This window comes from Falco naumanni, chromosome 3 (assembly GCF_017639655.2).
Source record: "Falco naumanni isolate bFalNau1 chromosome 3, bFalNau1.pat, whole genome shotgun sequence".
In the NCBI taxonomy this organism is placed as follows: Eukaryota; Metazoa; Chordata; class Aves; order Falconiformes; family Falconidae; genus Falco; species Falco naumanni.
Window position 1 is genome coordinate 3,416,601 of NC_054056.1, and position 26,577 is coordinate 3,443,177.

Genomic DNA, 26,577 nt, shown 5'->3' on the forward strand with positions numbered 1-26,577 from the left:
CTGGAAGAGCATGAAGGTGCTTTGCCGAGGCCATGGGGAATGCTGCTGCGGCTGGCCCCTCTGCTTCCCTGCTCCTCCACCACCCTTCCCCACAGCTCCACAGCGCTTCCTCGGCCGCTGTGTGCCTGCTGAAAGGGCTGTGCAGTCAGCAGGTGACTTAGTCCTACTTCTGCAGGGATCCCTTTATTACACAGTGCTCTCTGGCCTCCAAGATGGAGCTTGGTGTCTGTGCCCGGTGTGTGCCATTGGCCTGGCTCTGGGCCTGGGCACCTCGCTGGAGTGGTCAGCAGCTCGAGCACCCCGAGAGCAAAGGTGCTGCCGCCCTGTCCCCAAATAGTCGCTCAGGTGGCGGTGGGTCATCTTGAAGAGTTCACGTGAGAAACTGCGTGTGACGAGGGACCCCGCATCCCTACCAGGGGCAAGCTGGGAGCGTCAGGAGAGGCTCGTGTGGCCGTTGGTGTGGGGTGGGAGGCTCTGCAGAGATGCCTTGGGCTCACGTCCAGCTCCAGAAGATGAGCCTGGGGCTGGTGCGGCCTGGTGCGGGGCTGCTGAGGCTCGGTGCAGCCTGGCGCGGGTAGCTGAGAGCTCAGTGTCCAGCCCAGGCCCTGACCCGCCGGGCTGCCCCCGGGACCCGGCGGCTGGGCCGGGGGAGTGGGGCCGGGCTGGCGTCGGCGCCGAGGCCCAGCGGCCCGTGGGGCCGGGCCTCGCCGGGAAAGCCCCCGCCTCTCCTCCAATCACGGCGCCTTCGAATCTCCCGCCTACCCACCAACCCCCTTGGCTTCCAGCGGGAGCCAATCGGCGGAGGGAGTCATCCCGCCCCGACCAATGAGCCTTCGCTTCTCGCCGCCGCGTCTCAACCAATCGAAATCTGCCGCAAATATCCCCTCCCAGGAGTTGGATTTTCATCCAATCAGAGCCGGAGATAGCTCAGCCGGCCAATCAGCGCCGCTCCTTCCCCGGGGCCTGGCCGCCATCTCTGCGGCGGCCGCCAGGAGGCGGGATGGCGGCGGGGGGCGGCGGTGCGTGCGTCACTTCCGTTGTCAGGTGGCCGCCGCCGCGGAGCGGAGCGGAGGCCGCGGCCGGGCGTGGGGCTGCGGGAGGCGCCGGCGGCCGCACTGGCCCCGGGGCCATGGGTGAGCGGCGGCGGGCGGGAGCGGGCAGCCTCGTGCCGGGGCTGGGCCCGCTGTGAGAGGGGGGTGGGCGGCCTAGGCACTGCGGCTGGGAGGTGCCGCCGGCAGCCGTGGCCGTGTGGGGCCGGGCCGGGCCGGGCGCTGCGGGGACCCTATCTGCTCCGGAGGCTTCGCCGCCCGGTCCCGTGCCGGCAGTCCGCGGGGTCTCCGAGGCGGTGCCCGCCCGGCAGAGGCCTGTGCCAGGGCAGCCGTTGCCGGCGGAGCCCCCCCGCTGCCGGCGGCTCGGGAGCGGCCCGGGGGAGGCCGAGCCCGTCCCCACGGTGTGCCGTGGCCTGCGGGTGCTGCCTGTCGCTCTCCCGGCCTCGGGCCGCCGTGAGGCCTCCGGGCTCTTCAGCGGGAGCTCCTGGCGCTGCGGAGCCTCCCCCGGTGAGCGGCCCGGCCCGGCCGGCCTGTGTGCTGCCGGGTGCACCGGCCGCGGGCCGCTCGCCAGCGAGGGTGGGATTCCGCGGCCGCGGCTGGATTTAAATATCGCTTAGTAAAGCTCCCTTGTCGCTCTCTGCCCTGTGGCAGCGCTGGCGGGGGTTTGGGCTTTGTTGACAGCACCGGTCTTTTGCGATGCACTGACAGGTTCAGGGCTTGCCGAGGGAGCAAACAGCTTGTGTTTGGTGCTGATTTCGCTTTCAGTCTGGGCAGGAGTTTCTTAATTTAGTTGTTTCAGACCTCTGTGTTGAGGAGGAGTCTCGTGTGTCTCAGCAGTGAGTAGTTGAAGGTCATACCTCTAAGTGAGAATGAGTAAGACCATGAAGTATTACAGCTGGAGCTAACTACAGAAACCTGTCCTGTGCTCCCTGCGTGAGCTCGTCGGGAGGACGTAAGGAGGTACGCTTCGGGATTTCCTGCATTCAGAGCCTGTCTCTGTTACCTGTTGGCTTTGGCTGTGGCCTTTGGGAGCTTCACCACTGTGATAAGTGAGAGTGTTAAAGGTACCGCATGCTGCTGTTGGAGGCAGCCTGTGGCACGGTGTCTTTGCGCCGCTGCTCCTCTCCCTGATAAAAGGGCTTTGGGGTTTATCTTCTTCCTGGCCAGCTGCTCCCTCCTCCTGTTGTGGCTGCAGATGTGCTGCAGTGACGATGATACGGTTCTTTACTAGTTTAGAGCCTTGATGTATAGGCTTAATGTATGCTTTTACATATGGGTGTGCTAGGCATCTTGGGCTCTGGTCTCCTCAGGTTGCAAGCCTGTGTCTGGAGTGAGGTAGAGAAGTCGGAGTGAGGCCAGTGCCCAGCATGACGAGGCTGAGCTACTGCACCTCGGCCACCTGCCTGCTGCGGGACAGCAAGGCTCCCTTTGAGGCAGAAGGGACACGAGTTGGGTGCAGGTGGGGGGTGGTTGGGTTCTCAGGGTGCCTGCAGCCTGGGTAAGGTGTAACTTGAGGGGCAGAGCACAGTAAGGCTTACCTGCTGGTGAGCGGCCCCGGGCTGGCAGTGGTTGGGATGCAGGATGTGTTTCCCTGCTGCTGGAGTGTTTGTGCTACATCCTTTTATTGTTTCTCTGTGGCATCCGTGCTGATGGTTTGGTCACATAATCGCATTACTTAAAAGCATACTCATGTTCAGCTGCTTTTTATCCTCAGGATATTACAGAATGATCTCCTTTTGAAACCGCACAGAGGGAAGCCTTGTAGGCACTTAGCTGCTGTTTGATTAAGGACAACCCTATTGATTTTATTTTGCCTGAACTGCCCACTGAGCTTAGCCTAAATAAGAGATGTGTTATCTGTCTGCAGATATCTGTGTTCTGGACTTGTACGGTGTGCGCCTTGCTCGTGCCTGGGAGCTCTTGCTAGACCACAGGAGAGACTATGTCAATTGTAATTTTCTATGTGAAATGCTCTTTTTTTTTTTCCTCTTTTTTGTTTGTTTGTTAGTTGGGTACATAGTTGTGAACTTACAGTGTCTGTCAATGTGCTTTCATGCCACACACAATAGTAACGTTACCATGGCAGTATATGTAGAAAATTTATTTCTTTCTGTCTAGGTAAGGCTAGATAAGTAGGTTATCATTAAAAAGAGCAGCCACACCTCACTGTAAAGAAAGTGTCAGCATGTGTGCAAGTCACGTGATAATCTTTGTGCGCGTGAGGAAAGTCCTGCTGTAGTGGATTTACGGAATGTTAAGTGTACATAGTAACATAAGCTATAAACAAAAAATAAAACCTTGTAATACAATACACATCTCACCTGATGGTGACTTGAAAGGTAATAACTGCCAGACTTCACAGGAGCAGCCCAAGGTCAGGAACTTGTGTGCTGGGAGAGCAATGGAGTCTCGGGTGCTGTCAGAGTGCTACAGTTGGATTTCCAGGCTCTTCTCTGCTGTACTTGGCTGTAGGTGCCCCTGCCATGATGATGTTGGGCTGGAGCGTGGATTTTTCCTGGTGGATGTGGCATGTGCTTAAGTGTGAAAGGGTTAAACCGAAGTTAGTGTTTATGTAACCAAACAGGGAACTCCCAGAGATGAGTCTTTGGCTATCTCATGTGTTGATGCATCAGAAGGGTTTAAAGAAAGCCCAGCTTGTTGCTTGCACTGTAATTACGTTGCTGGAATTCTGTGCTTCAGAGTTTCCCCAGCTGCTGGGGGCGGGGGGCCAGGAAGGAATTTGCTTTCCCTGATGTGTGACTTGGCCTGTGGAAGCCTTTTTTGTCCCTGAGAAGTTGGAGATTGGCGACAGTAGATGTGGGATGTAGGCAAGGTGTACTGGGGTCCCTTTTTGCACTGTGGCCTCCCAAGTGCTTGCCATGCCTTGCTCACATACCTGGGATTAAACTAATCGGCAGGTTGGTCTGAGGAAGGTGTTTTTCTAGTGGGTTGGTTCGGCAGGGGCTGCCGGAGGTGTTCAGGTCTCCCAAAGTGTGGCTTGCTTGGCAAGTTCATACTTCACCAGGTACCTCAGCCCCTCGTGCTGTGCTGGCACCTCGGGATTCTTCCTTCTCCTTTGGTCAGAGAAACTCTGTGTCTGGTTTTGAGGGAAATTCTCACTTAGGGAAGAAGATTGAATGAGTCTCCGCACGTTTCCAAGAAATCTCTGAGTCAGGGCTCTTCTGTTTCTGGAGAAGGCTTCCCTTCCCGGAAGGGCTCACACAGTGGTACATGGGTTGCACCGGTGGCTCTGAGTCATCTGATGGGCTGCTTTTTTTTTTTTTTTTTTTTTTTTATGTTATTATTATTACTTCTCTTACAGAGTGGTTCAACTTCCAAAGCCTTTGATAAAGTTAATGTTCCTATGTAGTGAATCTACTACAGTGCTTTGTAGAAAGAGGGGAGCCCACCCCAGCTGCGTTGAGCCTGGCTGCAGCAGCTCCTCCTTCCCACATGCCTGCTTTGCTTGGGATCTGCCTGGCAAACGTTCCCTGTAATCCCCCAGCCAGTGGCTCCTCCTCAGGCCTGGCTGATCCGAACTCCGCCTGTTCTCAGGGAAGCTTTTCCAATGGGTATGGAGCCTCTGTCCCTGGGAGCACTGATGACTCTGCTCTGAGCTGTCCCTGGCCGGGTTTGCCCAGGGAAGGTGTGTGGCAATGCTCTGGGATTACCGCTTCTCGCAGCGATACCGACCTGCTTGTTCCTGTGCAGGGAAGTCAGGCCATTCTCGAGGTTTTACTCATTTAATGTTAGCGTTCGTGTAGGTTTTTAGGTCATGTCCAACGCGGCTTATTGTGAGCTGGAATTTGCCATGAGCCAGGCTTAAATGTGAACTTCAGTTAATTGTCATTGATAAATACTGCCCAATTTTTGTAGCTTAATTATTGCAAAAGCTGAGGCACTGGCTGAGAGGAGAGTTGACAGGGCAAGTGGGACAAAAACCTTTGGACCGGGTCTCCAGGTTCATCCCAAATGCTGCACTATCTGCCTGCCAGAAGAGAAAGCTGGGTAGAAATGCTGCTCTATTGGGTGACAGATCTTCTCCCTCTGGGGTGGGAGATGGATAATTCACAAGTACAGAGCAATGCCGTGCTTCCCTGGATGGCTGAGCACCCAGCGGTGCTGCCTCTCCGCTGTGGAGGTTTCAAGCCTGGTGACGAAGCCCATGGGGAGAGAGGTGATTCATTTGTCCTGTGCGTGCGCCTGAGTCGGCAGCCCTGCCTGCGAGTCCCACGAGTCCCAGCCGTGCTTCCACCTGCAGCGTTTCCAGGTCAGGAGCGACAGCAGGTTTCAGGTGCCGGGGTGCTGGCAGCGGGGTGAGTGGGAGCAGACGCAGCTCAGCTCCTTTGGCTGCGTGGGAGCTGCTTCTGCAGCACCTGGGCTCCCAGGGGGTTTCTTTTATAATGGTATGAGCTTCTTGCTGAAGGAGCTTGTCCTTGATAGCCCTGAACTTCCAGTAGATGCTGGTGGGCTCTGTCATCTGCTGCTGGTTCCCAGCTGCCAGCTCATCCCGCTGCCTTACTTGCAGAGTTCTGCTCCCTTGTAGCAGTGGGGTAGGACACCTTTGGGGTTGCCAGTCATCACACTGGGAAGTATAAATACCAGCTAACTTGTTTTGTCCCCTTGTTGCAAGATAAAACAACAGAAAGAGTTGTGGAGGCTGTATCAGCTGCTCCAGTGTTTAACTAGTTTCTGTGCTGCTGAGTAATCCTGTTAACGCCCCAAAGGTACTGGTTTTTTCCTGCTCCAGCTATTAGCTGTGGCTGCTGGACTGTAGGACTTGCTTGTTCTTTAATCCCAGATGAAAAGGTCAGTTTCCTCCTCTCTTGTTTTTCTTTTTTGTTTTGCTGGGCACTGGCACATCATGCAGTAATTCAGGAATTAGACAATTTCCTTAAGCTACGTAATTAAAAGATGTTGCATCTAGGTCTCCAAATTATTTGATTAATAATTCTATTAAAGTCATAGCTAACACAGTAAGAAGCTTTAGAAGCTTCTCCAGTAAGATGTTTGATACATTGCATGCATCACATTAAAATGGTTAAGTAACGAATTTTTGTGCTAGACTTGTAATTTCATTGTCTGTCTGAGAAGACCGTTTTTGTTACAGATGGTGGGACAGGGAGCGGGGGTGGTTTGATTCAGTCTGTTCAGTTTGGGTTTTGGGAGGGGGCGGTGAACCCACTACATCAGTATCTGTCCTGTCCCTAGGATGGAGCGTTTTAAGGGATTAAGTGGTTTTGTTCTGGTTCTTTGCATAGATGTTGGATTCTCTCTCTTGAGACTTATCCTGCTGCTGTTAAAATGAATTATGATATTATTATTTTTTTTTAGTGTTAAGAATTGGAAAGTCCCGGCTGTCTGTGGGCTGCCTGTAGACAGAGACGTTGCTGCAGGGGCTGGGGGTGCTCTTCGACCTTGCGAGGCTTGCTGCCTCTCATGGAAATGTTCTACATTCTCAATTTTAGGCTATTTTAACTCTCAGCTGCGCTGCAGCGCAACCAGTTTGTGCATGGGACTCCACTTACTGCTTATTTGTCCTCTGCTCGTTGTGTGTGAGGAGGAAATCCTTGTGCCATGCAGTAATTCCCTCTTGTGTGCTCTGAGCAAGCCTGTCCGGGGAGGGCTCCGCTGCTCTGGCAACACTAGCTGCAGGACACGAAGCAGCAGCTCCTTTGCTGTTTGAACACGTTGGGCAGAGGAGCAGTGACACTGCCAGTGTCCTTCCAGCTGAGCTGTGCAGGGGTCCTGCAGCCAGCGCCTCTCCAGGGGCCGGCGGTGCCCGCGGTGGGGCCAGGGATGTGCCGTGGCCCGCAGGTGGGATGGCAGATGGCTGCTCCGGGGGTGGGACCCCCATCCCACTCTGCCACTCGGCGCTTGCGGCCTTGTGTTTCCACTGCAGAGTCATTTTAAGCCATCCAGCTTATTATGGCTCTTGTCTAAATCTTATTTAAAGCTTGTTCTTCCAGGATATATTTCAGCTGTGGGTATCTGAGCAATACCAGCTTCGTGTTAGAGTACTTCTAGCAGTGGAACGCCTTGAAATCAGAGCTTTGTATCAGCCCAGCTCAAGCCAAGATTCAGTGAATTTGCAGGTAGAAAGCTCCCGCTGGCTCGGCAGGGAGAGGAACCTCTCACATTACTGTTCTTGGTTTAAGATTTTCCTTAAAGACAGGCTCAAAATACTGTTCTTACCCTATGCCTAGTGGATGGCCACTCGTTCCACAGGAGGCTTAACACAAGGAAGCCTGTGCCCTTTTGACCAATTTCCTTGCTCTAACTGGGTTTACACAATGTGCAGAAAATCTTCCTGCTTTTTCACAACAGCTGCCCCTGGCTTTCTTCCCTTTGCTCTGGGACCTTCCTTCCATCTGATCGTCCTTCGTTCCGGTCTTGGAGGAACCTAAAGTGCTCACCCTCTGCTGAGCTGAGGTGTGAGCTCCCTCAGGGTGCTGCTGAGGGCTCCCGAGATTTTTGTGGGGCTGTGCTGTCCTTGCTGCCTCCTGATGCAGCTGGAACAGGGTAAGGAGCAGGGAGACAGTGCTGTGAGTGGCACAGGATTGTCTTTAATAGCACAGGACTCGTTTATATTGGTTTTCTCCCTTGCTTTTACAAATATTGTGTGGCAGAGCTGTGAGATGTAAGTTGGTGTATGTCCTTTAAGCAGTGGTAGGGCTGGGGCACCTTCACTCGCTCTCAGTGCCGAGACGGCTCATACTGAGAGCGCTGGCTACCCGGCGCGTGGGTGAGCGGTTCGACATGGTCTGCCTGGCCAGGGCATCCTGCTACCCAGAGCAGTGGCTCTGAACTTTGTTCATCAAAATATAAATAGGTTTGGTGCTTTAATTCAGAAAGATCTTTAGCAAAAAAATCTTTGCAGCTCCCCCAGGACCAGGTGATGGTACTGTGATGTGGTTTGGGAGGTGCTGGGAGTTTGGTTCACATGTCCCAGATGTTCCTTGTGCATTTTTCGGTTGATCTATGTGGATACTGGTAAATTAAACCAGCCTGGATTAACAAACATTTAACACGTGCAATATCTGAGGATTAAACTAAGCATTTGGTAGAGGCGGTATAGATTCAATTCTAGATTGTCTGGTTTAAATCCTAAATTTCTCCTTTTTAATGGGACCAGAGGAACTATTAAGCAGCACTGAATTTAAGCTGAGTTTGGTTACTTTTTTTGAGGCCAAATATAAATTGTAAAGAGGAATTAACTTGCAGGGATTTGAAAAGAATAAAATTCAATGTATTATTCTTTGTTGCAGAAATTGTTCAATTCAACTCCAAACTTTAAGCATTAACTCTACTGTGACTAAAAATTACTTCTAGAGGTGAAGGTTCTCTTGTGGCACTGTTGCCAACTTGGGTGTATTTAAGATACTGTTAAGAACAGGCGAATTAGTACCGTGTGATGGAGGTTAAAATGAAGAATGTGTTGTTTTCTGTGCTGAAGGTCTGTCTCGCATCACAGAATGTCTTTCGAGATCGTTGATGCTTGTATTTGTCTTGCTGTGCAGGGCCATATGCCTGTGACTCTTTGGGGACTGAACTTCAAGAGCCTTTTTTTTTTTCCTGTCACATGGTATCAGGAGCTTCAGGCCTTTTCTAAGCCAAAACAAACACAGATGTTTCAAGCTGCAGAAGTTTTGGTGCATACCATGTTATCGTAATCAAGAATAATCCAGAACCACAGCATCAAGTGTATCTCATTTCACATTACAGAGTCCTCGACCTTTCGACCATCCAGCCTTCTCCAAGGTGATGACTCCTGTCTCCTGAGACGTTGGAAAACCTAGTTTGGAAGAAGAGTAAAGATACAGTTGATGCTGAACTACGTGAGTCCTCAGATTATTTTGTTTACGATAACGCCATTTGCACCAGTGATTGCTATCCAGCTTGGATTGCACAACGGTCATTATCTCAGAGTTTCTGTGCAGTGGGGTTTCTCCAGTGGAAATGTTACTCATAGGTTTCCAGCGGGCATGATGATGTTGCAAGGAGTGGAGAATTTTATTAGGAACAATCAAATATTAGGTCAGGGATGCGGAATGAACAGAACAAGTTGCATGTGGGGCTCAAGACTTTGTTCTCTTCAGCTAGCTGGGCCTGGTAACGCTTCTCTGTCGGAGACTGAACAGCTGGTGGAAGTCGGTAGTGCAGGATGCAAAGACTGCTGCAGTTCTCACCTTATCTCTCTTGCTGTCTCTGATCTTGGTGACAGGTACTGCTCGATGAATTAATGCAATGAGATCATGCTTGTGTCCACAGAAAGGGTGGGACTGCCAGAGGGTAAACTTCATTCAAAGCGTGGTGATTTATCCATCTCTTACGTGGTGAAACACTGGGACTTTTTTTAAAACAAATAAGTACAAGCCAAAAATACTTTCCCAGTCTGCTGTAGTAATCTCTTAGGGAAGACTATCGGGGCTTGTGCTTGACTTGCTCAGAGTAAGAAAATGAATCTCTGCTTAGTTCCTCCTCTTCCCCCACCCCTCCACCACCCAAAAAAAAAAAAAAAATCTTTGAAAGGTTAGAGAATGAGCATTTAGCATTTAGGTATTTGTGAAAGTCTTTGAAACTGTTTTCCAAGAGATGAAGGTGAAGAGGAGGAGGTGCATTGGAAACAAAACATTGCTTTGGAGCTGATTTATTCTTGTAGTGAGCATGCAGCATGTGAAGGCTGGGCTGGCAGCAAACATGAGACGTTCTTTTCCTGCTAAACTGAAACAAGACCTTTGTTTGGGGAAGAAGTGTTTTATTCACAAAGGCTAGAATTTATTTGGCCCTTTAGGTGTTGGTTCTGCAATACAAATTCTCCTGCAAGTTCTGCTACAAATTCTCTTTAGATTTCTGAGCAGCAGAAAATGTATGTTGGAAATCAGATTTTCTGCAGTACCTGAATAAGTAGGATTTAGCCAAGCTTTTGGTTATTTGTGCTGAATTGTTGTGATGTGTGGACCTTGAATAAATACTTGGATGCAGAAGCATGAGATGCACGTTTAATAGATTCAATTGTCCTTTGCGTGAAGTGGGTAGTACAAGAGAGCACACGTACTGGCACCACAGTGTTTCCTTTCATTAGAATATCCATCAAAGGCAGGTAATAGTGTGTTCATTCAAAATAAAGCATTGACTCCTGCACGTAGAGACTGAAGTGGTAGACCTTTATGTATTGGAATCCAGATTTCAGCTGCATTGGATGTAGATAGATGGAGATGTAATAAAAAGGTTAAAGCCTAAAGAGGTACAAAGAGAGAGGGGGGGACTTTTTTTTAAGACTGAAACTACATTTTTGAAATATCATTGTTAAATTGACTGAACCTCTTGATAACTAGCATGTTTCAGTCTTCTGTGCCCTTGCTGGAAAAGGTGAAAGATATTGTTTATTTTTTATGGTCAGTTACTTTGTACGTTCTTGGCAGTTTGAGGAACAGACTTGAGCCTTCTGAGTTACTTGGTGAGCTAGCTGCGATGCCTGGTGGGAATTCCTCTGTGGAGGAACCCATAAAAGTCCACAGGCGGAATCAGAAGTAAACATCCATACAGAAGGATAACTTAGTTTTGGAATATGTTAATTTGCAAATTTGGTTTTGCTGTAAAGCAAGCTTTCATTATGTTGACTTGTTCCCACTGTATGTCTCAAACAAGTGTTCTAGGAAATGTTGCTTTGAATAATAAGGCTGATTTATACCTTTAAAAATGCGTTAAGTCTCCAGCCCACAACTGGTCTATCAGTAATGAGCCATAGCTTTTTTTGTAGAAACACAAGTAGGCAGAGACACGAGTGCATCAGTAGGTGAAAGCCTTCCAGTACAAAATAAGGGATAGTATAAGAAACTAACTCACTTGCTCATCAAATGTGCTCTTCTTTCTCTTTCAAGAGCCAAGGATGAAGCGGCGAGCATCAGACAGAGGAGCTGGGGAAACATCCACTAAAGCAAAAGCTCTTTGTACAGGGATTTCTGGAAATAATGCCAAGAGAGCGGGCCCTTTTATACTAGGTAAGCAGGGAGGGGTTTCTTCTTCAGTTTTCAGGGTAGCTACTGATTGCAAAACTGAAAATAAAAGACACTATAAAATGAGGCAAAGCAGATGTGCAATTCAGCGTCTTAGCTCAGTGCAATTCACTTGATGCTGCTCTGCTACAGCCCTTGGAACTTCTGCAGCTGGTCAAGCTAAGGAGTTTCATAATACTAATCTAGCAAGGCAGGCATGGCCTTTAAGATCAATATCAGCCCTTGCTCTTGCTTTTTTTTTTTGGTGGTTTGGTATTTTCTAACTACATGCTTAAATTTGGTTAAAGAGCAAATTCATTCTGGAGCCTTTTTGGTTAGAGCTCCAGGGAGATGCTCAACCCTGCTTGCCTCGAATATGCTGTCAAATCAGCGTGTAGGCAGCTTATTTATGCACTAGTGGTTGTTATGAGCGGTATGTGCAAAGGCAAGACCACTCTGCTAGCTCTGGATAGTTACTGGAATAGTTATTAGTACAGAACTTGTTATATAAACTGTCAAAACCGTAGTGGACTTCACAGTGGAAATCAATGGATAATCAACTGGAAGCTGATTGACTTAAACTGCAGTGGAAGCTGTATGTTAGCTTGAAATTTGGACTGATCTGTGTACCTGAGCCGTGTCTGCAGAGGTGGCAGTTGGGCTCAGAGGTGTGGTAATAGCAGTTGCCATGGGTGTTGCTAGTAAATGTAAAAGCCGTATGGTTCAGGCATGCAGAAATTTGAATTTCTGAAAACAGCTGTGCCATGTGTGGGCTTTTGTTAAGTGTTTCTCCCGTGAACAAATGAAACATTGTCCACAAAGGTTTCAGAGTTCAATACCATTTTTTTTCTTTAGAGTGTAATTTGTGGAAATGCACTTAGTCTACTAAAAAAAAGGAACTTAGTTTAAACTAATGTAAACTGCGTGACACTTGCATACTGATGTAACCCTGAATTAGTCATTGGTGCTTAAAGGAAAACAAGTCTGTTTTTGCTTTGTGCTGCTAGGTCCACGTTTAGGTAACTCTCCCGTGCCAAGTATTGTTCAGTGTTTGGCAAGAAAGGATGGGACAGATGACTTCTATCAGCTAAAGGTAAGCAAACTGCAGGGCTTCCAGAACTTTGGGGCTCATTCACTCTTGTGACAGAAGCACTCACAGCCGTGTGTGGTGTAGGCTGAAGCAGCACACTGTCGGAAACTGCTGCTGGAACTTCCCTTCGGTGGGGCAGTTCTACCAGGCATAGATCTGGTGTTGAGATTAGCCCTGAGATGAGGCCTCTGTGGCTGCTCTGCTGCTCTCCTGGAGCCCTCTGATCTGCTCAGCTGCACCTGAAATGGGAGCAGCTCCAGTGGGGGAAAAAATCACCTGGAATATTTGCAGAAAGCCACCTAAGCTGCTTTTGTGTGTTAGTCAAGCTTATGCTGTGCATTCTGCGCAGATGTTAGTTCAGACAGGTTTGTGGCAAGTGTGCAAACATCAGAGCTATTACATCAGCTGCTAAAACACATGTGAATACCTAAAATGAGAGAGGTTTGGGGACATTCTGTTTTTTCTGGGAACTGTAGAGGTCTTTTCCCTTTTCCTGAAGATTCTCACCTTAGAAGAAAGGGGTGATAAAGGAATAGAAACCCAGGAGGAGCGACAGGGCAAGATGCTGCTGCACACAGAATATTCTCTCCTTTCCCTGCTCCACAACCAGGAAGGAGTGGTTCATCATCATGGGCTCTTTCAGGTACAGCTGGTCACTGTCCAGGTTGGGGGAATGCCAGTAACTGCTATTGGCTTGAGCTGCTTTTGGATAATTTACAGTTGTGCTGACCCCATTCTTTTGTGTGAAGACTTAGCAGCACACTGCTGACATTAACCGCTGCTGCTTCAAACAAGCAGCTTTGTGGCAGGGGCTCTTGAGAGTTAAGTGGCACGTAACGGGATTTGGGAAATGTGACAACGTTCAGACATGGGACAGGCGCTTAGCAGCATCTTCTTCAAATAGAAGAATAGCTGTTTCACTGGCAAATTAATTTGTGCCCACAGAGCGCCTTTTATAACTGAATTTGTGCTTTCCAGACTCTGTGCTGTTTTATGATGACTTGTAAGAGGGGACAAATTGCCAGGGAACTGTTTCAGCGAGTTAAACTAGTCGGTGTGCTGACCAGTGTCTTGTGTGAGTGACTTGTGTTGCTGTTAAAGCCTTCAGAGCTGTTTATGGATGGAATGGGCTGATAGGAATTACTGGTTTGGATGTTGGTGTTGCCTTGCTGGCTGGTTAAATTTTGTCAGCAGACTTTTCACTTGAGGCCATCTGTACTATACTTTAAATAAGCCAAATGTCCAACTCTGCTGCGTCCTGTTTAATGTTATGGAAGAACTGCTAATTGTGTCGTAAGATTTCTGTTCCTCTCATTAATAATGTGTTGGATTGCTAGTATTTGGAGAGCCTGTACCACTGTAGAGGCTTTATCTAAAGGTGTCTGTAAAAACAGTATCAGTGCTGGCATACACATATAACCAAAGAGCATAGACTTTCTCTGGCTTCTTTAAGTAGAGGTCATGTATCGTTTGTTTGGTGGTTTGTTTTTTTTTTATCCCAACTTGGGGCAAAGATCAAGCACTATGACTGCATTTGCTTATTTTGAGATCACCACGTAGTTATTTATTCTCTAGTGCTCTGTATGCAGGTACATAGGCCCAGATAAATTCCCTGAACTATTGCTCATTTGTTTGTCTCCCTGTAGGACCGAGCTTGTGAAATTATAGAAGATCTAGAAGCCAACAGAATGGTCAGAAAAATGAAGAAGCGTATTTGTCTTGTATTAGACTGTCTCTGTGCTCATGACTTCAGTGACAAAACAGCAGATCTGATCAATCTGCAGCATTATGTCATTAAAGAGAAGAGACTCAGCGAGCGGGAGACGGTAGTGATATTTTATGATGTGGTACGAGTGGTGGAAGCATTACATAAGGTAAGATCTTTGTTACCCCTGTCAGTGCTGGAAGCCTTGGCTTTCCCACGTTAGTATAATAGATGTTTTAAAACTTCCTTGTGCAGGCAGTGACGAGATGACAGGGATGGATGTTTCCTTGTAACAGTGTTCTGTGCAAGACCTCATGCCCCAAGCCGTAAAAGAGCATTCCCTTCCCTTCCCCTCCCCTCAAGTTTCTCTATGATAATGTAGAATTTGTTGACTGTGGAAAGGGGCCAGCTGGATTAAATGCGGATCAGGTGAACAACAGTGTTACTAACCACAGAAAGGGGCAGCTGAAGAGGAGAGCAGAGGCTAATCAAATGCAGGAAACACTTCAAGCTATTTCCATTTGAAGCAAAATAAATCACAATGTAAGAATTGATTTCTAAGCTCAGAACCTCAAGCTACAAGTTTCAGATCAATGAACTAGAAATCACTGTAACAAAAATAGATTCTGGCAGTGTTTGACTGCTTACCCTGTGACAGGGGACACTCATCCTTCCTTGGCAAAGCGGTGAAGCCTGTATCTTTTAAGGGAATGCTCATCATATTGGTCTTACTGAGCCTGGACTGTTAAGTTTCAGGTCTCTTAGTTTCAGTCAAGTCTATCTTTGTTTTCAAAGTAGCAAATTCACTTTTCTGTCCTTCTAACCAGAATGGAAAATGAAGTGCACAAAGTACCCAGGATGCAACCTGACTTGAAACCTTGATCTAGGTTATTTCTGAGAATGGAGATGACATGATTTCAGAAGATACTTAGTGCTTTTGTCCTAGTATCGAATTTATACCTCTGTAACAAATATGCTTTTGCTCACGTTGTACTATTCTATATTTTACAGAAAAATATTGTGCACAGAGACTTGAAACTAGGAAACATGGTGCTAAACAAAAGGTAAGTCTGCTGGAGAGCTGCTGTGGTGGCAGTTGTCTTATATTTCTTCCCTGAAGCAGATTTCTACTAGAAACATAATTGAGGGCAGCACTTGAGAGTGCCGTCATGTGAGAACGGTGAGGGAGACGGAAGCCAGCTGCGCAAAGAAATTTGCAAGGGAAATACTCGTTAATATTTTTTTTGTTAATATATATTATATAAAATGTGATAAGTGGTTCTGTTCACAATAATTCACGTTCCGTCGTGCTAAAGGAATTCCCAACACTGCAGTCTGTATGTAATCACAGCAGTGTTAAGCCTTTGACTGTTGCACTGCTGTGTTTTTCCTAGCAGTAAAATATTTACTTAACTAAACAAAAGTTCTTCTGTCTGGTCTGTATTTGTGCTTGAAATAGCTTCCTTGTTCCCATTAGCTGGTTTGGTGCAAGCCTCAGTTTATAATGCACCAATGTCCAACATGCCTTGGATGCTGTGCAGACACAAGAGGGACCAGCCCTCCCGGAGCAGAGCAAACAGCATCCGTGAGGCAAAAGTTCCGCACAAGTGAGAGGCAGCTGGTGGCAGCGTGCGCGTTGTTTGGTGGCTTCTTGGAGTTTTTTAGCTGTCTTGGGTTATGCAGTTATTTAGTTGGCAAGCTAGTTCTAGTTCAGATACTCTGCTGTGTCCTTCAGTATTACATTACTGGCTAAATATTTTGCACTAACTTTAAGAATGAGTGGAATTTTATTGTCTTTTCACACTGTCTGGTTTTCTGTGGAATGAATAAAAAAGGAAGGCTGTAGATCTGCAGGCTTCCAGAGTCTGTACAAAGCATGCAGGTTCACTGCTGTCACAGCTTTTTTCTCCTCCCTAATACTGTTGGAAACAAAACAGATTTTACCTACTGAGGCCGAACTTCTCGGTTCTGCCCCTCCGACACACAGCAGCTAGTGCTTTTCAAGGCCACCTCTGAATTGTTTTAAGTCGTTTCTCTAGAGGTGCTTTAAGGTAAATCTCTTATCATCTGCTTGCTGCTTTGATTCTTTTTCTTGCTAGGAAGAGGCAGACAAAGGTTGCTGCTTTAAAGGATCCACTCATTTCTGGGCAAAGCGTGCAGTGGAGCATCCCACTGATAGAGCTGCACACAGGGCCCCCCCTAGCAGGAAGGGGGAAGGTATTTGAAGCTTTGTGAACACACTTGCTAAAGTCATTCTTTGTATTACGTACTATGTTTTTGCTTTTTCCTAGCAAGACCATCAGCTTTGGTGAGGAGAAACTGTAGCCTCTACAGCAGTGAGTCATGTGAAAGGGTGGGTGAGGCATAAGAATAGATCACCATGGAGAGGACCAGCCGTTTGGGCTGATCAGAAATGTTTGTTCTGTTCCAGCCGTGCTCACAAAAAAGCCAGGTCTTTCTGTTAGCAGGGGAGTGAAGGAAGCTCCTTATCACTGCAAAGCCCTAACCAGGCATGGTACACCCTGGGCCAGCGAAGGTCCCTCCAGCGTTGTCCCTCATGAGATGCGGACGTTAAAGCCTTGCAGGTTTTCTAATTAGCCAGCACAGTGGTTGGATGATTACAGATTAGATCAAATTTCAGTGACTAAATAAAACCAAGCAACCCTGAACATTTTTGTGTCCTTTAGAACGCTCAGTCTTTTAAATCCTTAACAAATCCTGGCTGAATAACAACCTGCAGGGAAATCTCTTGACAGTTGAAGCTGACACTTCTTAAACACAAGTCTGTCTTTCTTAATAATCAACTGTCCGTTGCCAACACACACTTGGTTTTATTTCACTTGTCTGTTAGACTTGCTGGAAATATTTCTTGATTATTGTGACTGACTTAATTCTGTTGGGCTCTAGTTGTGTAGTACTTTTCAAGAATATAGCAAACTTGTAGACAGTGTTTTTCTACTCAGTCCTTGAAGTTGTACGTTAAAATCCAAATTATCTGAGTGACATGGAAGATGTAACGTGATAATTGTTTTGTAATGAGCTCACTTTCCCTGGAAAAATTCATTAACTGGAGCTGGCAATACCATAGGGAAGTAGGGGTATCTTAATAGAGAAATCGCATGTACCTGCAGTTCTCGCTGTTCTGTGTACTTGCCTGTGAAGGACAGCCCTGCAGATCGGATCAGATAAAACTGCCACCAGGCTCGTGCTGTGCCACTGCTGGGGAATGCAGAAGGGGTTGTACTGAATCTGATCAAAGGTTCTGTAGCTCATCTGCTGGTGGTACGTCAGCAAACAGCGCGTGGAGGCCAGGCCTTCTGCGGGTTATTTTCCCCTCAGCTTCCAGGCAATGTTTGCTTTTAGAGGTGGTGCTTGGGAAGCATATGGTAGAACCAGCAATTAAAATAAACTTCCACTTTAAACAGCCTTTGGTCAGCAAGCGTACAGGTGCAGATCCTGGTGCTGCTGATACCTGCATGGTGCTGTGCTGCTGGCAGGCTGGCCAAAAGGCAGCTGTGTGGCCACAACGTGGGCAAGTTACGTGAGCGCCCTGTGCTTACAGCCACGCTTGCGTGTGCCACTCAGGTTGGATGTAGACAACGTCCGTAGCTGTAAAAGAAATTTTCTTACCCCCCCGTAAGAGTCTTGGAAGCTGTGCCGACAGGTGTGGAATCCCTTCCCTTTGGAGTGGAGCTGATCTTACAGCTCCACTTGTCTTTCCCCAGCAGGTCAAGCTTCCCATAAAGCCCCATAGATGCACCCTTCTGGTTTAGTGTTAACATCTCTGCTTGTGCTGTTCGACTCGTGCAGCACGGTCCTTGCTCACTGATGCCTTCTGATTCTCCCCAGAACCCATCGAATAACCATAACAAACTTCTGTCTCGGAAAGCACCTGGTGAGTGAAGATGACCTGCTGAAGGACCAGCGAGGGAGCCCTGCCTACATCAGCCCAGATGTGCTCAGCGGTAGGCAATCCCCTTCAGCCCTCGGTGGGCATTCACAGCCCCTACACTACTTATTATTTGTTTGTGGCTCTTGACAATAAATGAAAGCCACTTAGTTTTGTTCCCATGTGTAACCGGCCTTCTGTGAGAGCCTCTTAATTAGGGTCCAGTTATGAGACTTGGTCTGTTTCTTTCCAGCTGGGAAAGTATGGATGGAAGGAGAGAGTGTAACTTTTTTCTTAAGGCTAGTCTGAACTTCAAAGCTAATTAAAAGCTTCCTGCCTGCTCCTAAATAAGGCTGGCTGCACACAAGATGTTCTCTTTCCCATGTCTGAATCCTGTTCCTGAGGCTTCACTTAAGCTGCAGGTAAATCGCCAGGCCGAAGAGGCAGTCAGCCCAAATCCCACCATCACGTCTGTTTGTTCCAGGCCGTACACTAAGAGGAGCAGTTGCTGCAACTGCTGCTTGCTTCCAGAAGGGAACTACTGACCCTCTGGGCAGCTTCTGGGCCCACTGGGAGGAGTTACTTAAAAATAAAGGAACGATGACACCGGGCCAGACCAGCTGTCTGTTTGGGCTGTATCTTGTCTCCAGCAGTCTGGCCGATGCTGTGTCTCCAGCGGAGCCCTTAAGCAGAGGTCTGGCACCGAGCAGCTTTCCCTCATGTCCTTCTGCCTTTTAACTGTTTCCAGTGCATGGAACTTTCAGGAACAGATGTGGTTTCTGTCTATTTAATTGCTTCAGGAGGTTTCTCTTCCATGAGCTCTTAAGGTCTGCTACTGTACTAGCTTTTCTGCTGAGCAGGCGGTGGTGGTCCTGTTTGTCAGCGTAGTGACAGAGGCATTGTTTGGGGGCTTTTTTGCCTTTTTTTTTTTTTACTTTCTTTTCATCCACATGAGCTGGACAGTGTTGAAAGGTACATTTGCAGCTGAGACTGTGCATATCTACATCTTTCTATGGAGACCTCAGTTATTGTGCGTTAGCTCATGTTGTGGAGTACTGGTGAGCACAGATAAAATTCCCTTTGGATGAAGCTGAACTGCACGCTGTGGTCTAAGATCACCCCTAGTACATCCCACCTGCCTAAGGGTTATCCATCCACAGGGCTGAGGTAGCGTTTGGATGATGGGAAGCTGCCTAAAACTGGACAGCAGGTCGTCAGCACCAGCTGTTTTTTGGAAAAGTCAGCAGTATGTTGGGCAGCACTGTGCGCTGGTGTGAAAGCCAGAATCCTTGCCAGTCTGTCACATTTGTTTATGTGAGGATAACACCTGGAATACTGAAAACACCTCTGCTGAAGAATTGAGTTGTTGATGGTATCCTGAGCTATATTGTATTTCAGTAATGCCCTCAGAGGGAGCTAGTCCTGATACCTCCAGACCCAGTGGACTCACTTTAGTAAGTTTGTTGTCAGGTTTACAGGCAGCAGCAATAAATGTAGCTGAGCTCTTCCGTTGTGATCTGCCAGGCAGGTTTGAGGCTGCTTCCCTCCTGGGCAGGACGAAGCCAGGAAGGGAGCAGAGGCAGGCAGGGAGGTGGAACATGTGTTTTTTGCAGGCCTTTCCTGTTCTGCAGGATATCCTGAGGCCCCTCTAACCAGATGGATGATACGAGCCAACTGCTCTGCAGGAGCTTGGAGCGGTTGCAGCTCAAGTATCTAGTAAAGGCTGCATGGAGCTGCTCCTTCCTGCTCGTCCAGGGTACTGTTCTGTCCTGGACTTCAGCCCTGTTACCCTCCCTGCTAGCACAGCTCAGCTGCAAGCACCCACGTTTCCTCTAATGGCTCTCTTGGTGGTGGCTTGGCTGGCCTGTCCGTGGGTCACGGCACGAGGCACTGGACAGGCTGGTTTTGCTGACTTCTCCGACAGCTGAGGCCGTTGGAGACCCTGCAAGGCGCAGCCATCCTTGCAGGACTGCTTCCCGCTGGAGCACCGCCTGGCCTGGCGCCGGGTGTGATCGCACTGTGCTCGGGCTCTGACCGCCCTGCCGGTAGCCCTTACCTGCTGGGTGTCTGCAGCCCAGCCCTCTGGAAGAGCGTTTTCCAGAGCAAAATGGCTCAGTCTGCGGTTCCCCTCCGAGTACTGAGGGAAAAGTTACTTGAGGACATCCAGGCTTCACCACCAGCTTCAGACTGAGCATCCCTCTGTCTGTATTGCTAATGTTCCTTTGCAAGGGGAAGCTAAAACGCCTGAAGAATTAATCATTGTTTTAGGTCTCCAAGAGGAGCTGTCTTCTGCTAAGAGATGGCTCGTATTTTATGGCTGGTGAAATGTCACAGCAGGAAAAGCTGGAGGAGGAGGGAGAGGTGCCTTTTTTTGAGCGTATAAAGCAAAGAATAATTAGTACAAATAACAAATGCTGCAGCAGTGACTCACTGCGTGAGTCAGAGGAAGTCATTCCCTCAGTCCTGTGCTGTGGTACGGCACTGGCGTTTAATTTTTTGACCCTCGTGCGTGCTGCTGTTTGCTGATTTATGGTGTGATTGAAGGGGCTTCAAAGCAGCATTTCCATCGAGCGAATCCCAGGGCTGCAGCAGCTTTTGGGGATGCCTCCGTGCAGGAGAGGCACCTTCGCGCGCCCTCGGTGGTTTCACAGCAGGCTCTGGTGGCTGTGTGCTGGATCTGTCCCAGAGGCAGAGTCCCATCTCGATGAGCTCAGTCTGAGCTGGGTGTGGAGAGTCTTAGTCTGTGCTTCCACGCAGATCTCATGTGCAGCTGGGGTGGTGAGGTTGGTGTTGATCTTTGGCTACTCCACCAGAAGAGCACTTATCCTTCTTGGGCTTTCTTCCCTGCCTCCCCCTGCCTTTTGGCTCTTAAATTCACTTCTCCTTCGGCCTCTCCTTTGGCCCAGGCTTGCAGCAGGGTGCATCTGTGGAGCCTGTGAGGCTCAGGAGCTCCCGGTGGTGACAGTCTGCTGGGGTGGGGAAGGGGAGTGAAGTGAGAACTCCAGCACAGTACAGAGGGGTTCCGATTCCTGGATGCTCTTGGCTCCGATCAAGGCTGTTCAGCAGGGACGGCCCCGCTCTGTGGGGGAAGGGAAGACATCTGTGTGGAGGTGAACGACTTGCTTATTCATGAAGGATGCACCTTTGAAAGAGTTTCTTAGTGTCTTGTGATAGGAAGTCTTGAGCATTTTGATCCATGCTTAGAAAATAGGATCACGTGCAGAGGTTACTTCAGTACCTTTGCTGCTGGTGGTGGGCAGCAGAGGCAAGCAGTGTTGTAAAGCGTGGTGGTTTTGTGTCTCCTTGCTCCCTGCAGGACGGCCGTACCGTGGAAAACCCAGTGACATGTGGGCGTTGGGTGTGGTGCTCTTCACCATGCTCTATGGCCAGTTCCCCTTCTACGACAGCATACCTCAGGAGCTTTTCCGCAAAATCAAGGCTGCCGAGTACACCATCCCTGAGTGAGTACAGCCCGTCCCGGGGAGGCCCTTCTCTTGGTGCCTGTGCGGGTGGTGCTCTGGGCCTTACTGGGACAGCTGGCGCTGGAGGGGCTTCCCTCAAAGCCCCTGAGGGTTGCAGCAGTAACGAGAACAAAGACCGTATGCAGTAGACACCAAGGAAGCAGTAACAAAGCTGGGATGTCTTGTGTGAAGGCCTCCATGCTGCAGGGACAGGGAATCAGCCTCCTGGTTAATTCTGGGGTCTCTGTCAGGGCAGCAGTGGCTCCTCTGGTTCCTGACCTGTGCCCCCAGCACATCCATCCTGCTGCTGCCTCTGCCCACCTCGGACGCTCGGGGTCACTGTGTGTTCTCTCTCCCAGGGATGGACGGGTCTCAGAAAACACTGTGTGCTTGATCCGAAAACTGCTGGTCTTGGATCCGCAGCAGCGTCTGACAGCTTCTGAAGTGCTGGATTCTCTCAGCTCCATCATAGCATCGTGGTATGTGCAAGAGCAGAGAGGCAGGAACATGGTGTCTCCGGCCACAGGCTGTGTTATTCCAGCTGTAGCCAGCAGACTGCTGCCAAACAGGACACCAGGGGAGGATCTGTGGGAACTGCAAGAAAGGCTTTTTAAATCCTGTGTCTCAGCCACTGGTGTCTGCTGATAGATACAGCCAGAGCGGCTTGTACAAATGCATGTCACTGACCAAGGCTGGAGTCTGTAGAGCAGTAACATTACAAAACAGTACTGGGGTACGGGAGGGCCTCTGCCGTGTCCCCCTTGTGCTCCCCAGATTTGATTTTTAAATAAAGTCTGATGGTCAGGAATATCTTACACATGCAAACAGATGCAGCCAAATGCAGAGAGACTTCCTGCAAGCTTGTAACTAGCACTGCATTGTCCTTTAAGTGAAAGCAGTCACGAGACTTCTAGAGGAGGAGAGCAGGAGATGCCGTCACAGGTGGGAACACCACACAGGCGAGGTGGGGAGTTGCCTTTTGAGGGTAAATCTGACTCCAGGACTGGCATGAACCAACTGGGATGAGATTCCAGTAGCACACTCGAGCAGAAACTGATCCTGGCAGTGTTTGTTTGGTGCAGCCCTCTTGTCAGCCCTGCGACCTTCTGTCTGTGCTGCACAGCATGCCCAGGCAAAGTTGTTGTTGCCTGTTGAGTCAGCAGTGAAGGCTGTGATTTTTGGAGCTGTGGCTGTTTTCTCTCCTACCTATGCAAGAGTTGAGTTCCACATCCTGTTTAAAAAAAAAAAAAAAAAAGGCGGCTCTGAGGATTATAATGTGATTTCATACCAGGGAAACTGAATTTTGCATAGTGTCCTTTAGGAGGAGTGGCTGGTGTGACATCCTGGCAGCGCTGTGCCGCACGGGTGGCCAGCCAGGCAGGGTTACTGTGCCCGGGGTGTGGGGTGAGGGTGGGCAAGCCAGTGCTGCGCTCCGAATCCCTGGCACTCTGCTCTCCCTCCAGGCAGTCTATGTCCTCGCTGAGTGGCCCTTTGCAAGTGGTGCCAGACATCGATGACCAAGTGGCTAACCCTGAAAACCCCCAAGAGGTAGGTTTTCCTACTTTGCTTTCCATGGAACCGCTTTCCCGTGCTGCTGTGCCAAGTCGGTAATGGAAGGAGGTGGCAGCTCCTTGTGGCCCCCGAGCTGGCGAGGGGAGGGCGGTGAGGACCCCGCTGTGGCTGCTGCTCTGCAAGGTGACAGAGTGCATCGCTGTCTTGTGTGCAGCGGAAGGAAAGGCTCGCGCTGCTGGGACTGGGAGTCACATCCAGCTGGCCACGCTGCCTGGAAGTGAGCTCGCCGGCCCTGGAGCCGCCCCTAGCTCGCTCCTCTCGGAGCGGCGCTCACTCCCTCGCATGCAGCTGAGAGTTTGCATGTGCTGGGAGAGGCAGGAAGAGGCAGCAGCGTTGGCTCGGGCTCTCCGGTGAGCTCTGCAGTGAGAGCAAACATCCTGTTTTCTTGCCAGTGTATTTCACGTTGGAAGGGACGGTTGGTGACCTCACTGCCCAGGGACGGCCTTGTAGGCACTTTGCCTGCGATGCCACAGTTGGTGTTGCTATCAGAAATCCCTCCGCTGGGCTTGGGGGGGGTGGGATGTGAGAGCCGGGGTCAGACAGCTGCAGCCTCTGACTGTCTGGCAGGGTTGGGATGAGTTGCAGCAGGACAGAGCCACTGAGGTTTCCACCTCTGTTCCTGGTGGCACTAATGGCTTGCGGGGGGTCCTGCCTGTACGCCTGGCAGCAGGAGTCTTGCATCGAGATGCAGTTATCCCGTGGTAGCTCTGGAGAACCGGGAGAGGAGCTGTGGGCCTGTTGTGTGTTGCTGTGGCTCTGACGGGGTGGTTCTGTGGCAGGCGAAGGTGACGGAGGAGTGCTCGCAGTACGAGTTCGAGAACTACATGAGGCAGCAGCTGCTCTTGGCTGAGGAGAAGAACACTTTGCATGAGGCCAAGAGCTTCCTACAGAAGCGGCAGTTTGGGAACATCCCCCCAGTGCGACGCCTGGGCCATGACGCCCAGCCCATGAACCCTTTGGACGCAGCTATCCTGGCCCAGAGGTACCTTCGGAAGTAGCTTCCCACACATCCGAGAGCACAAGCACCATCCTGCAGTCTGCCTTTCACGTCGCCTACTACAGCTCAACAGCAATACCGGTGTCCCGTGATGGAGAATAATGTAGCAATTCTTCTGAGCTCTGTTCGGGGACACGCACTCACACTCGCTCTGGAGGGAGACTTTTGAAAAAGCTAGTTTTGGAAGCAGCAACCTCTTGGCATCTTCTGGAATCTGTTTTTTTTAAATTGAAGCCTAGATGACTAATCTGCTTTTAATCATGACTGTAATCTACCTCTCTTGTCTTTTTAACCATGCTGTTCTCCGGATCGAGCAAAGCCTGTGGGAAAGGAGAAGACTACCAAGGGTGAAGCTGGTTTTGCTGGCACAAGAGTTGCGGCTGTGCAGTACGGAGAGTCGGCTGATTGCATTCGCTCCATATGGTTTGAATAAGCTTAGATTTATCAGGGTTTCTCGAAAGGAAGAATTTCTTGAAACCTCCCACTTCCCTTCATCTGCATCAATTTTTTTTTTTTTGTCCCTAACGTGCCACCTGGTTTGGCTGTGTTGGCTAACCCTCAGTGGCCGTGTGTGGGCTGCAGTGTGCCAAGGCCTTTGTGAGCGGCACAAACAGCCGCCCAGTTACCTGGTGTGACCGGGGGCTGCCTGGAGAGCCCGGCCACTGCCTCAGGCAAGAGTTGTCCTTGCAGGCGATCGCTGCAAAGGTTGGATCTTGTCAAAGATTTTGCAGGACTCGGCCCGGTGTGGCCTCTGACCTCTTACCCACCTTTCACTGATTCTTTTAGTTTCATAAGGATATATGATTTAATCTTATTTTTTCAGTAGCTTATCTAAGGTGCAGTTAAAATTGCATTAATTCTGATTTAGCATTTTCACACTTCAGTTGTGGTACAGATATAATATATGAGTTATAATGTGAAAAAGCTTCCCAAAATAATCTGCCTAGATTTAGGAAGGGGCTGGCTGAAGTCTCTACTGTATTTGTTCCTAGCTTATCTTGCCATCCCAGCCTCGCCATGCAAACCTGGGGCTGCCTCTGCCACCCCTGCGTGGTGCTGAGGTGGGAGAAGGATGTCCCGGTTTGTCACCTAATGCCACTGGAAGAGTGTTTGCCTGTGCTGAGAACAGGAACGATTGTTTCTGAGCCTCATTTTGTGAACTGGATGCCTGTCTTGCCAGATGAACTGTTCTCACACAGAGGTCCCAGGGCTCACAGGACCCCAGCCAGGGCTCTTGCTCCAGGCACCAGCACTCCGGCTGCCACCTTTGCCTGCTCCTGGCTGCTCCCGGCCCCGTGGCAGCTCCAGCATCACCCTCTCCTGCCAGCCTTGGGCTGGACACAAGGAAAGGTGTGAGCAGGGATGGGAAAAGCTGCTGTGGCTTTGGCTGTGGGGGCTGGCCCTGCTTTTTGGGGCCAGCTCTACTCCCCCCGGCAGTGATTGTGGGCAGGGAGCAAGTAGCTGATCTATTTGTAGCATGTTGTTGCCTTCTCTTGCCTTGGGCTGGGGAAGCAGACTGAGTCTAGCCTGGGCCAACCTACGGGCATCTTTGTGGGGACATAGGGATTGACCTGAAACTCCTTGGCAGCGTCGGGCATTACATCCTGCCTGCGAACTCGCCGAAGCCGTGCGGCTTGGCAGCGGGCAGGCAGGGAATTGTGAACACTAATACAGACTAGAACAGTTGCACCAACCCCAGCCAGCTGAGCCAGTAGCCTGAAGTCTTAGCCTTATTTATTTTAAAGATGGTGGGTCTGTCCCAGTACACCCCAGTGTGTGCCCATCACCCCCCTGTGCCACCAGCAACAGAGTAGGGACCCCCAGCCCCTGAGCACCCCTGGGCTTTGGACCTTCCAGCTGGGCTCTGCTCTCTCCATCTGGTTTTCTCCGGTCTTGTTCTCCTGATTATTTTTTTTTTTTTTTACACACACACGCCCCCTCCCCCCCCCAAAGTTGAAGCAATATTCTGGGGACTCTGCAAGGCTATATCATACCCAGTATTCCTGTGCACCAGTCATCGCCAGTAAATCATACTTGTATTAAACTGGAAGAGGGGGTGGCATGGGGAGGGCAGAAGGGGCTGGGGGTGCGGACAGAGGGGCCGTGCTGCGGGAAGGAGCCTATTGTAAGGAGGAAAAAAAAAAAGAAAAAAAAAAGAGGAAAAAAATTTGTATAAAGACATTATTTTTGTACTACATCGAAACTACTCCTGCATGTCGGCAATAAAACTTCATACCGAGAGCCCGGCGCGCAGCGACCCTGCGGGGATGGGGGGGTGGGTCTGAAAAGGGTTTCGGGGGCTGCTGTGCTTGGAGGGGGGGGCACACAAGAGGATGCAGCAAGGGGGGCTGCAGCCCCGTGTTGCCCTGTGTGGGCCCCAGCTGCCCTGGCAGAGCCGGGGCATCCCGGTACAGCCCGGAGTGGTCCCCCGGGGCCAGCCGTGGGACACAGCCTCGTGTCCTGGAGGTCCAGGGCTGATGTGTGGGGTAGAGCCCCCTGCCCGTGCCCTCGGCTCTGCCCCGCGCCTCTGCTGCTTCAGAGCGGTACGTGCCGTGGCCAAGCTGCGACAGGGCCGGGGTGCTGCCCGTCCCCGCAGCTCCCTGGGGCTGCCCCAGGAGCCCCCGCGCACCCGGCGCTGCGGTGCCACGTGCGGGGCTGCAGCCCACCGCAGCGCAGGCACAGCCCTGCGAGCCCCCCGCGCCGGGCTGGGGTCCCACGCTGCCAGCCCCAGGCCTGGCCCTGCCGGGTGGGCGCTGGCGCGGGCAGGATGGGGCTGGGGGCTGCCCGCAGCCCGAGCTCCCGGCTCCGGGGCGGCT

The 26,577-nt window shown here is 50.2% G+C and overlaps 1 protein-coding gene across 4 annotated transcripts; it reads left to right on the forward strand.

Annotated features, from left to right (window-relative positions):
- The first annotated feature begins 1,020 nt into the window (after positions 1–1,020).
- On the forward strand, positions 1,021–26,002 carry STK40 (serine/threonine kinase 40). Of its 4 annotated transcripts, none has more exons than XM_040586511.1 (12): positions 1,021–1,133; positions 8,775–8,887; positions 10,934–11,053; positions 12,055–12,140; positions 12,637–12,780; positions 13,784–14,011; positions 14,854–14,906; positions 17,692–17,807; positions 21,048–21,192; positions 21,552–21,671; positions 22,656–22,740; positions 23,544–26,002. In XM_040586511.1, exons 3-12 carry the CDS (start codon positions 10,942–10,944, stop codon positions 23,760–23,762), a joined length of 1,308 nt encoding a protein of 435 aa, XP_040442445.1. In that variant the 5' UTR covers positions 1,021–1,133; positions 8,775–8,887; positions 10,934–10,941; the 3' UTR covers positions 23,763–26,002. The 4 variants fall into 4 exon arrangements, with proteins under 4 accessions (XP_040442445.1, XP_040442449.1, XP_040442446.1 ...); XM_040586512.1 differs by lacking the exon at positions 1,021–1,133 and adding an exon at positions 1,613–2,009; XM_040586513.1 differs by lacking the exon at positions 1,021–1,133 and adding an exon at positions 2,042–7,144.
- Positions 26,003–26,577: the final 575 nt, after the last annotated feature.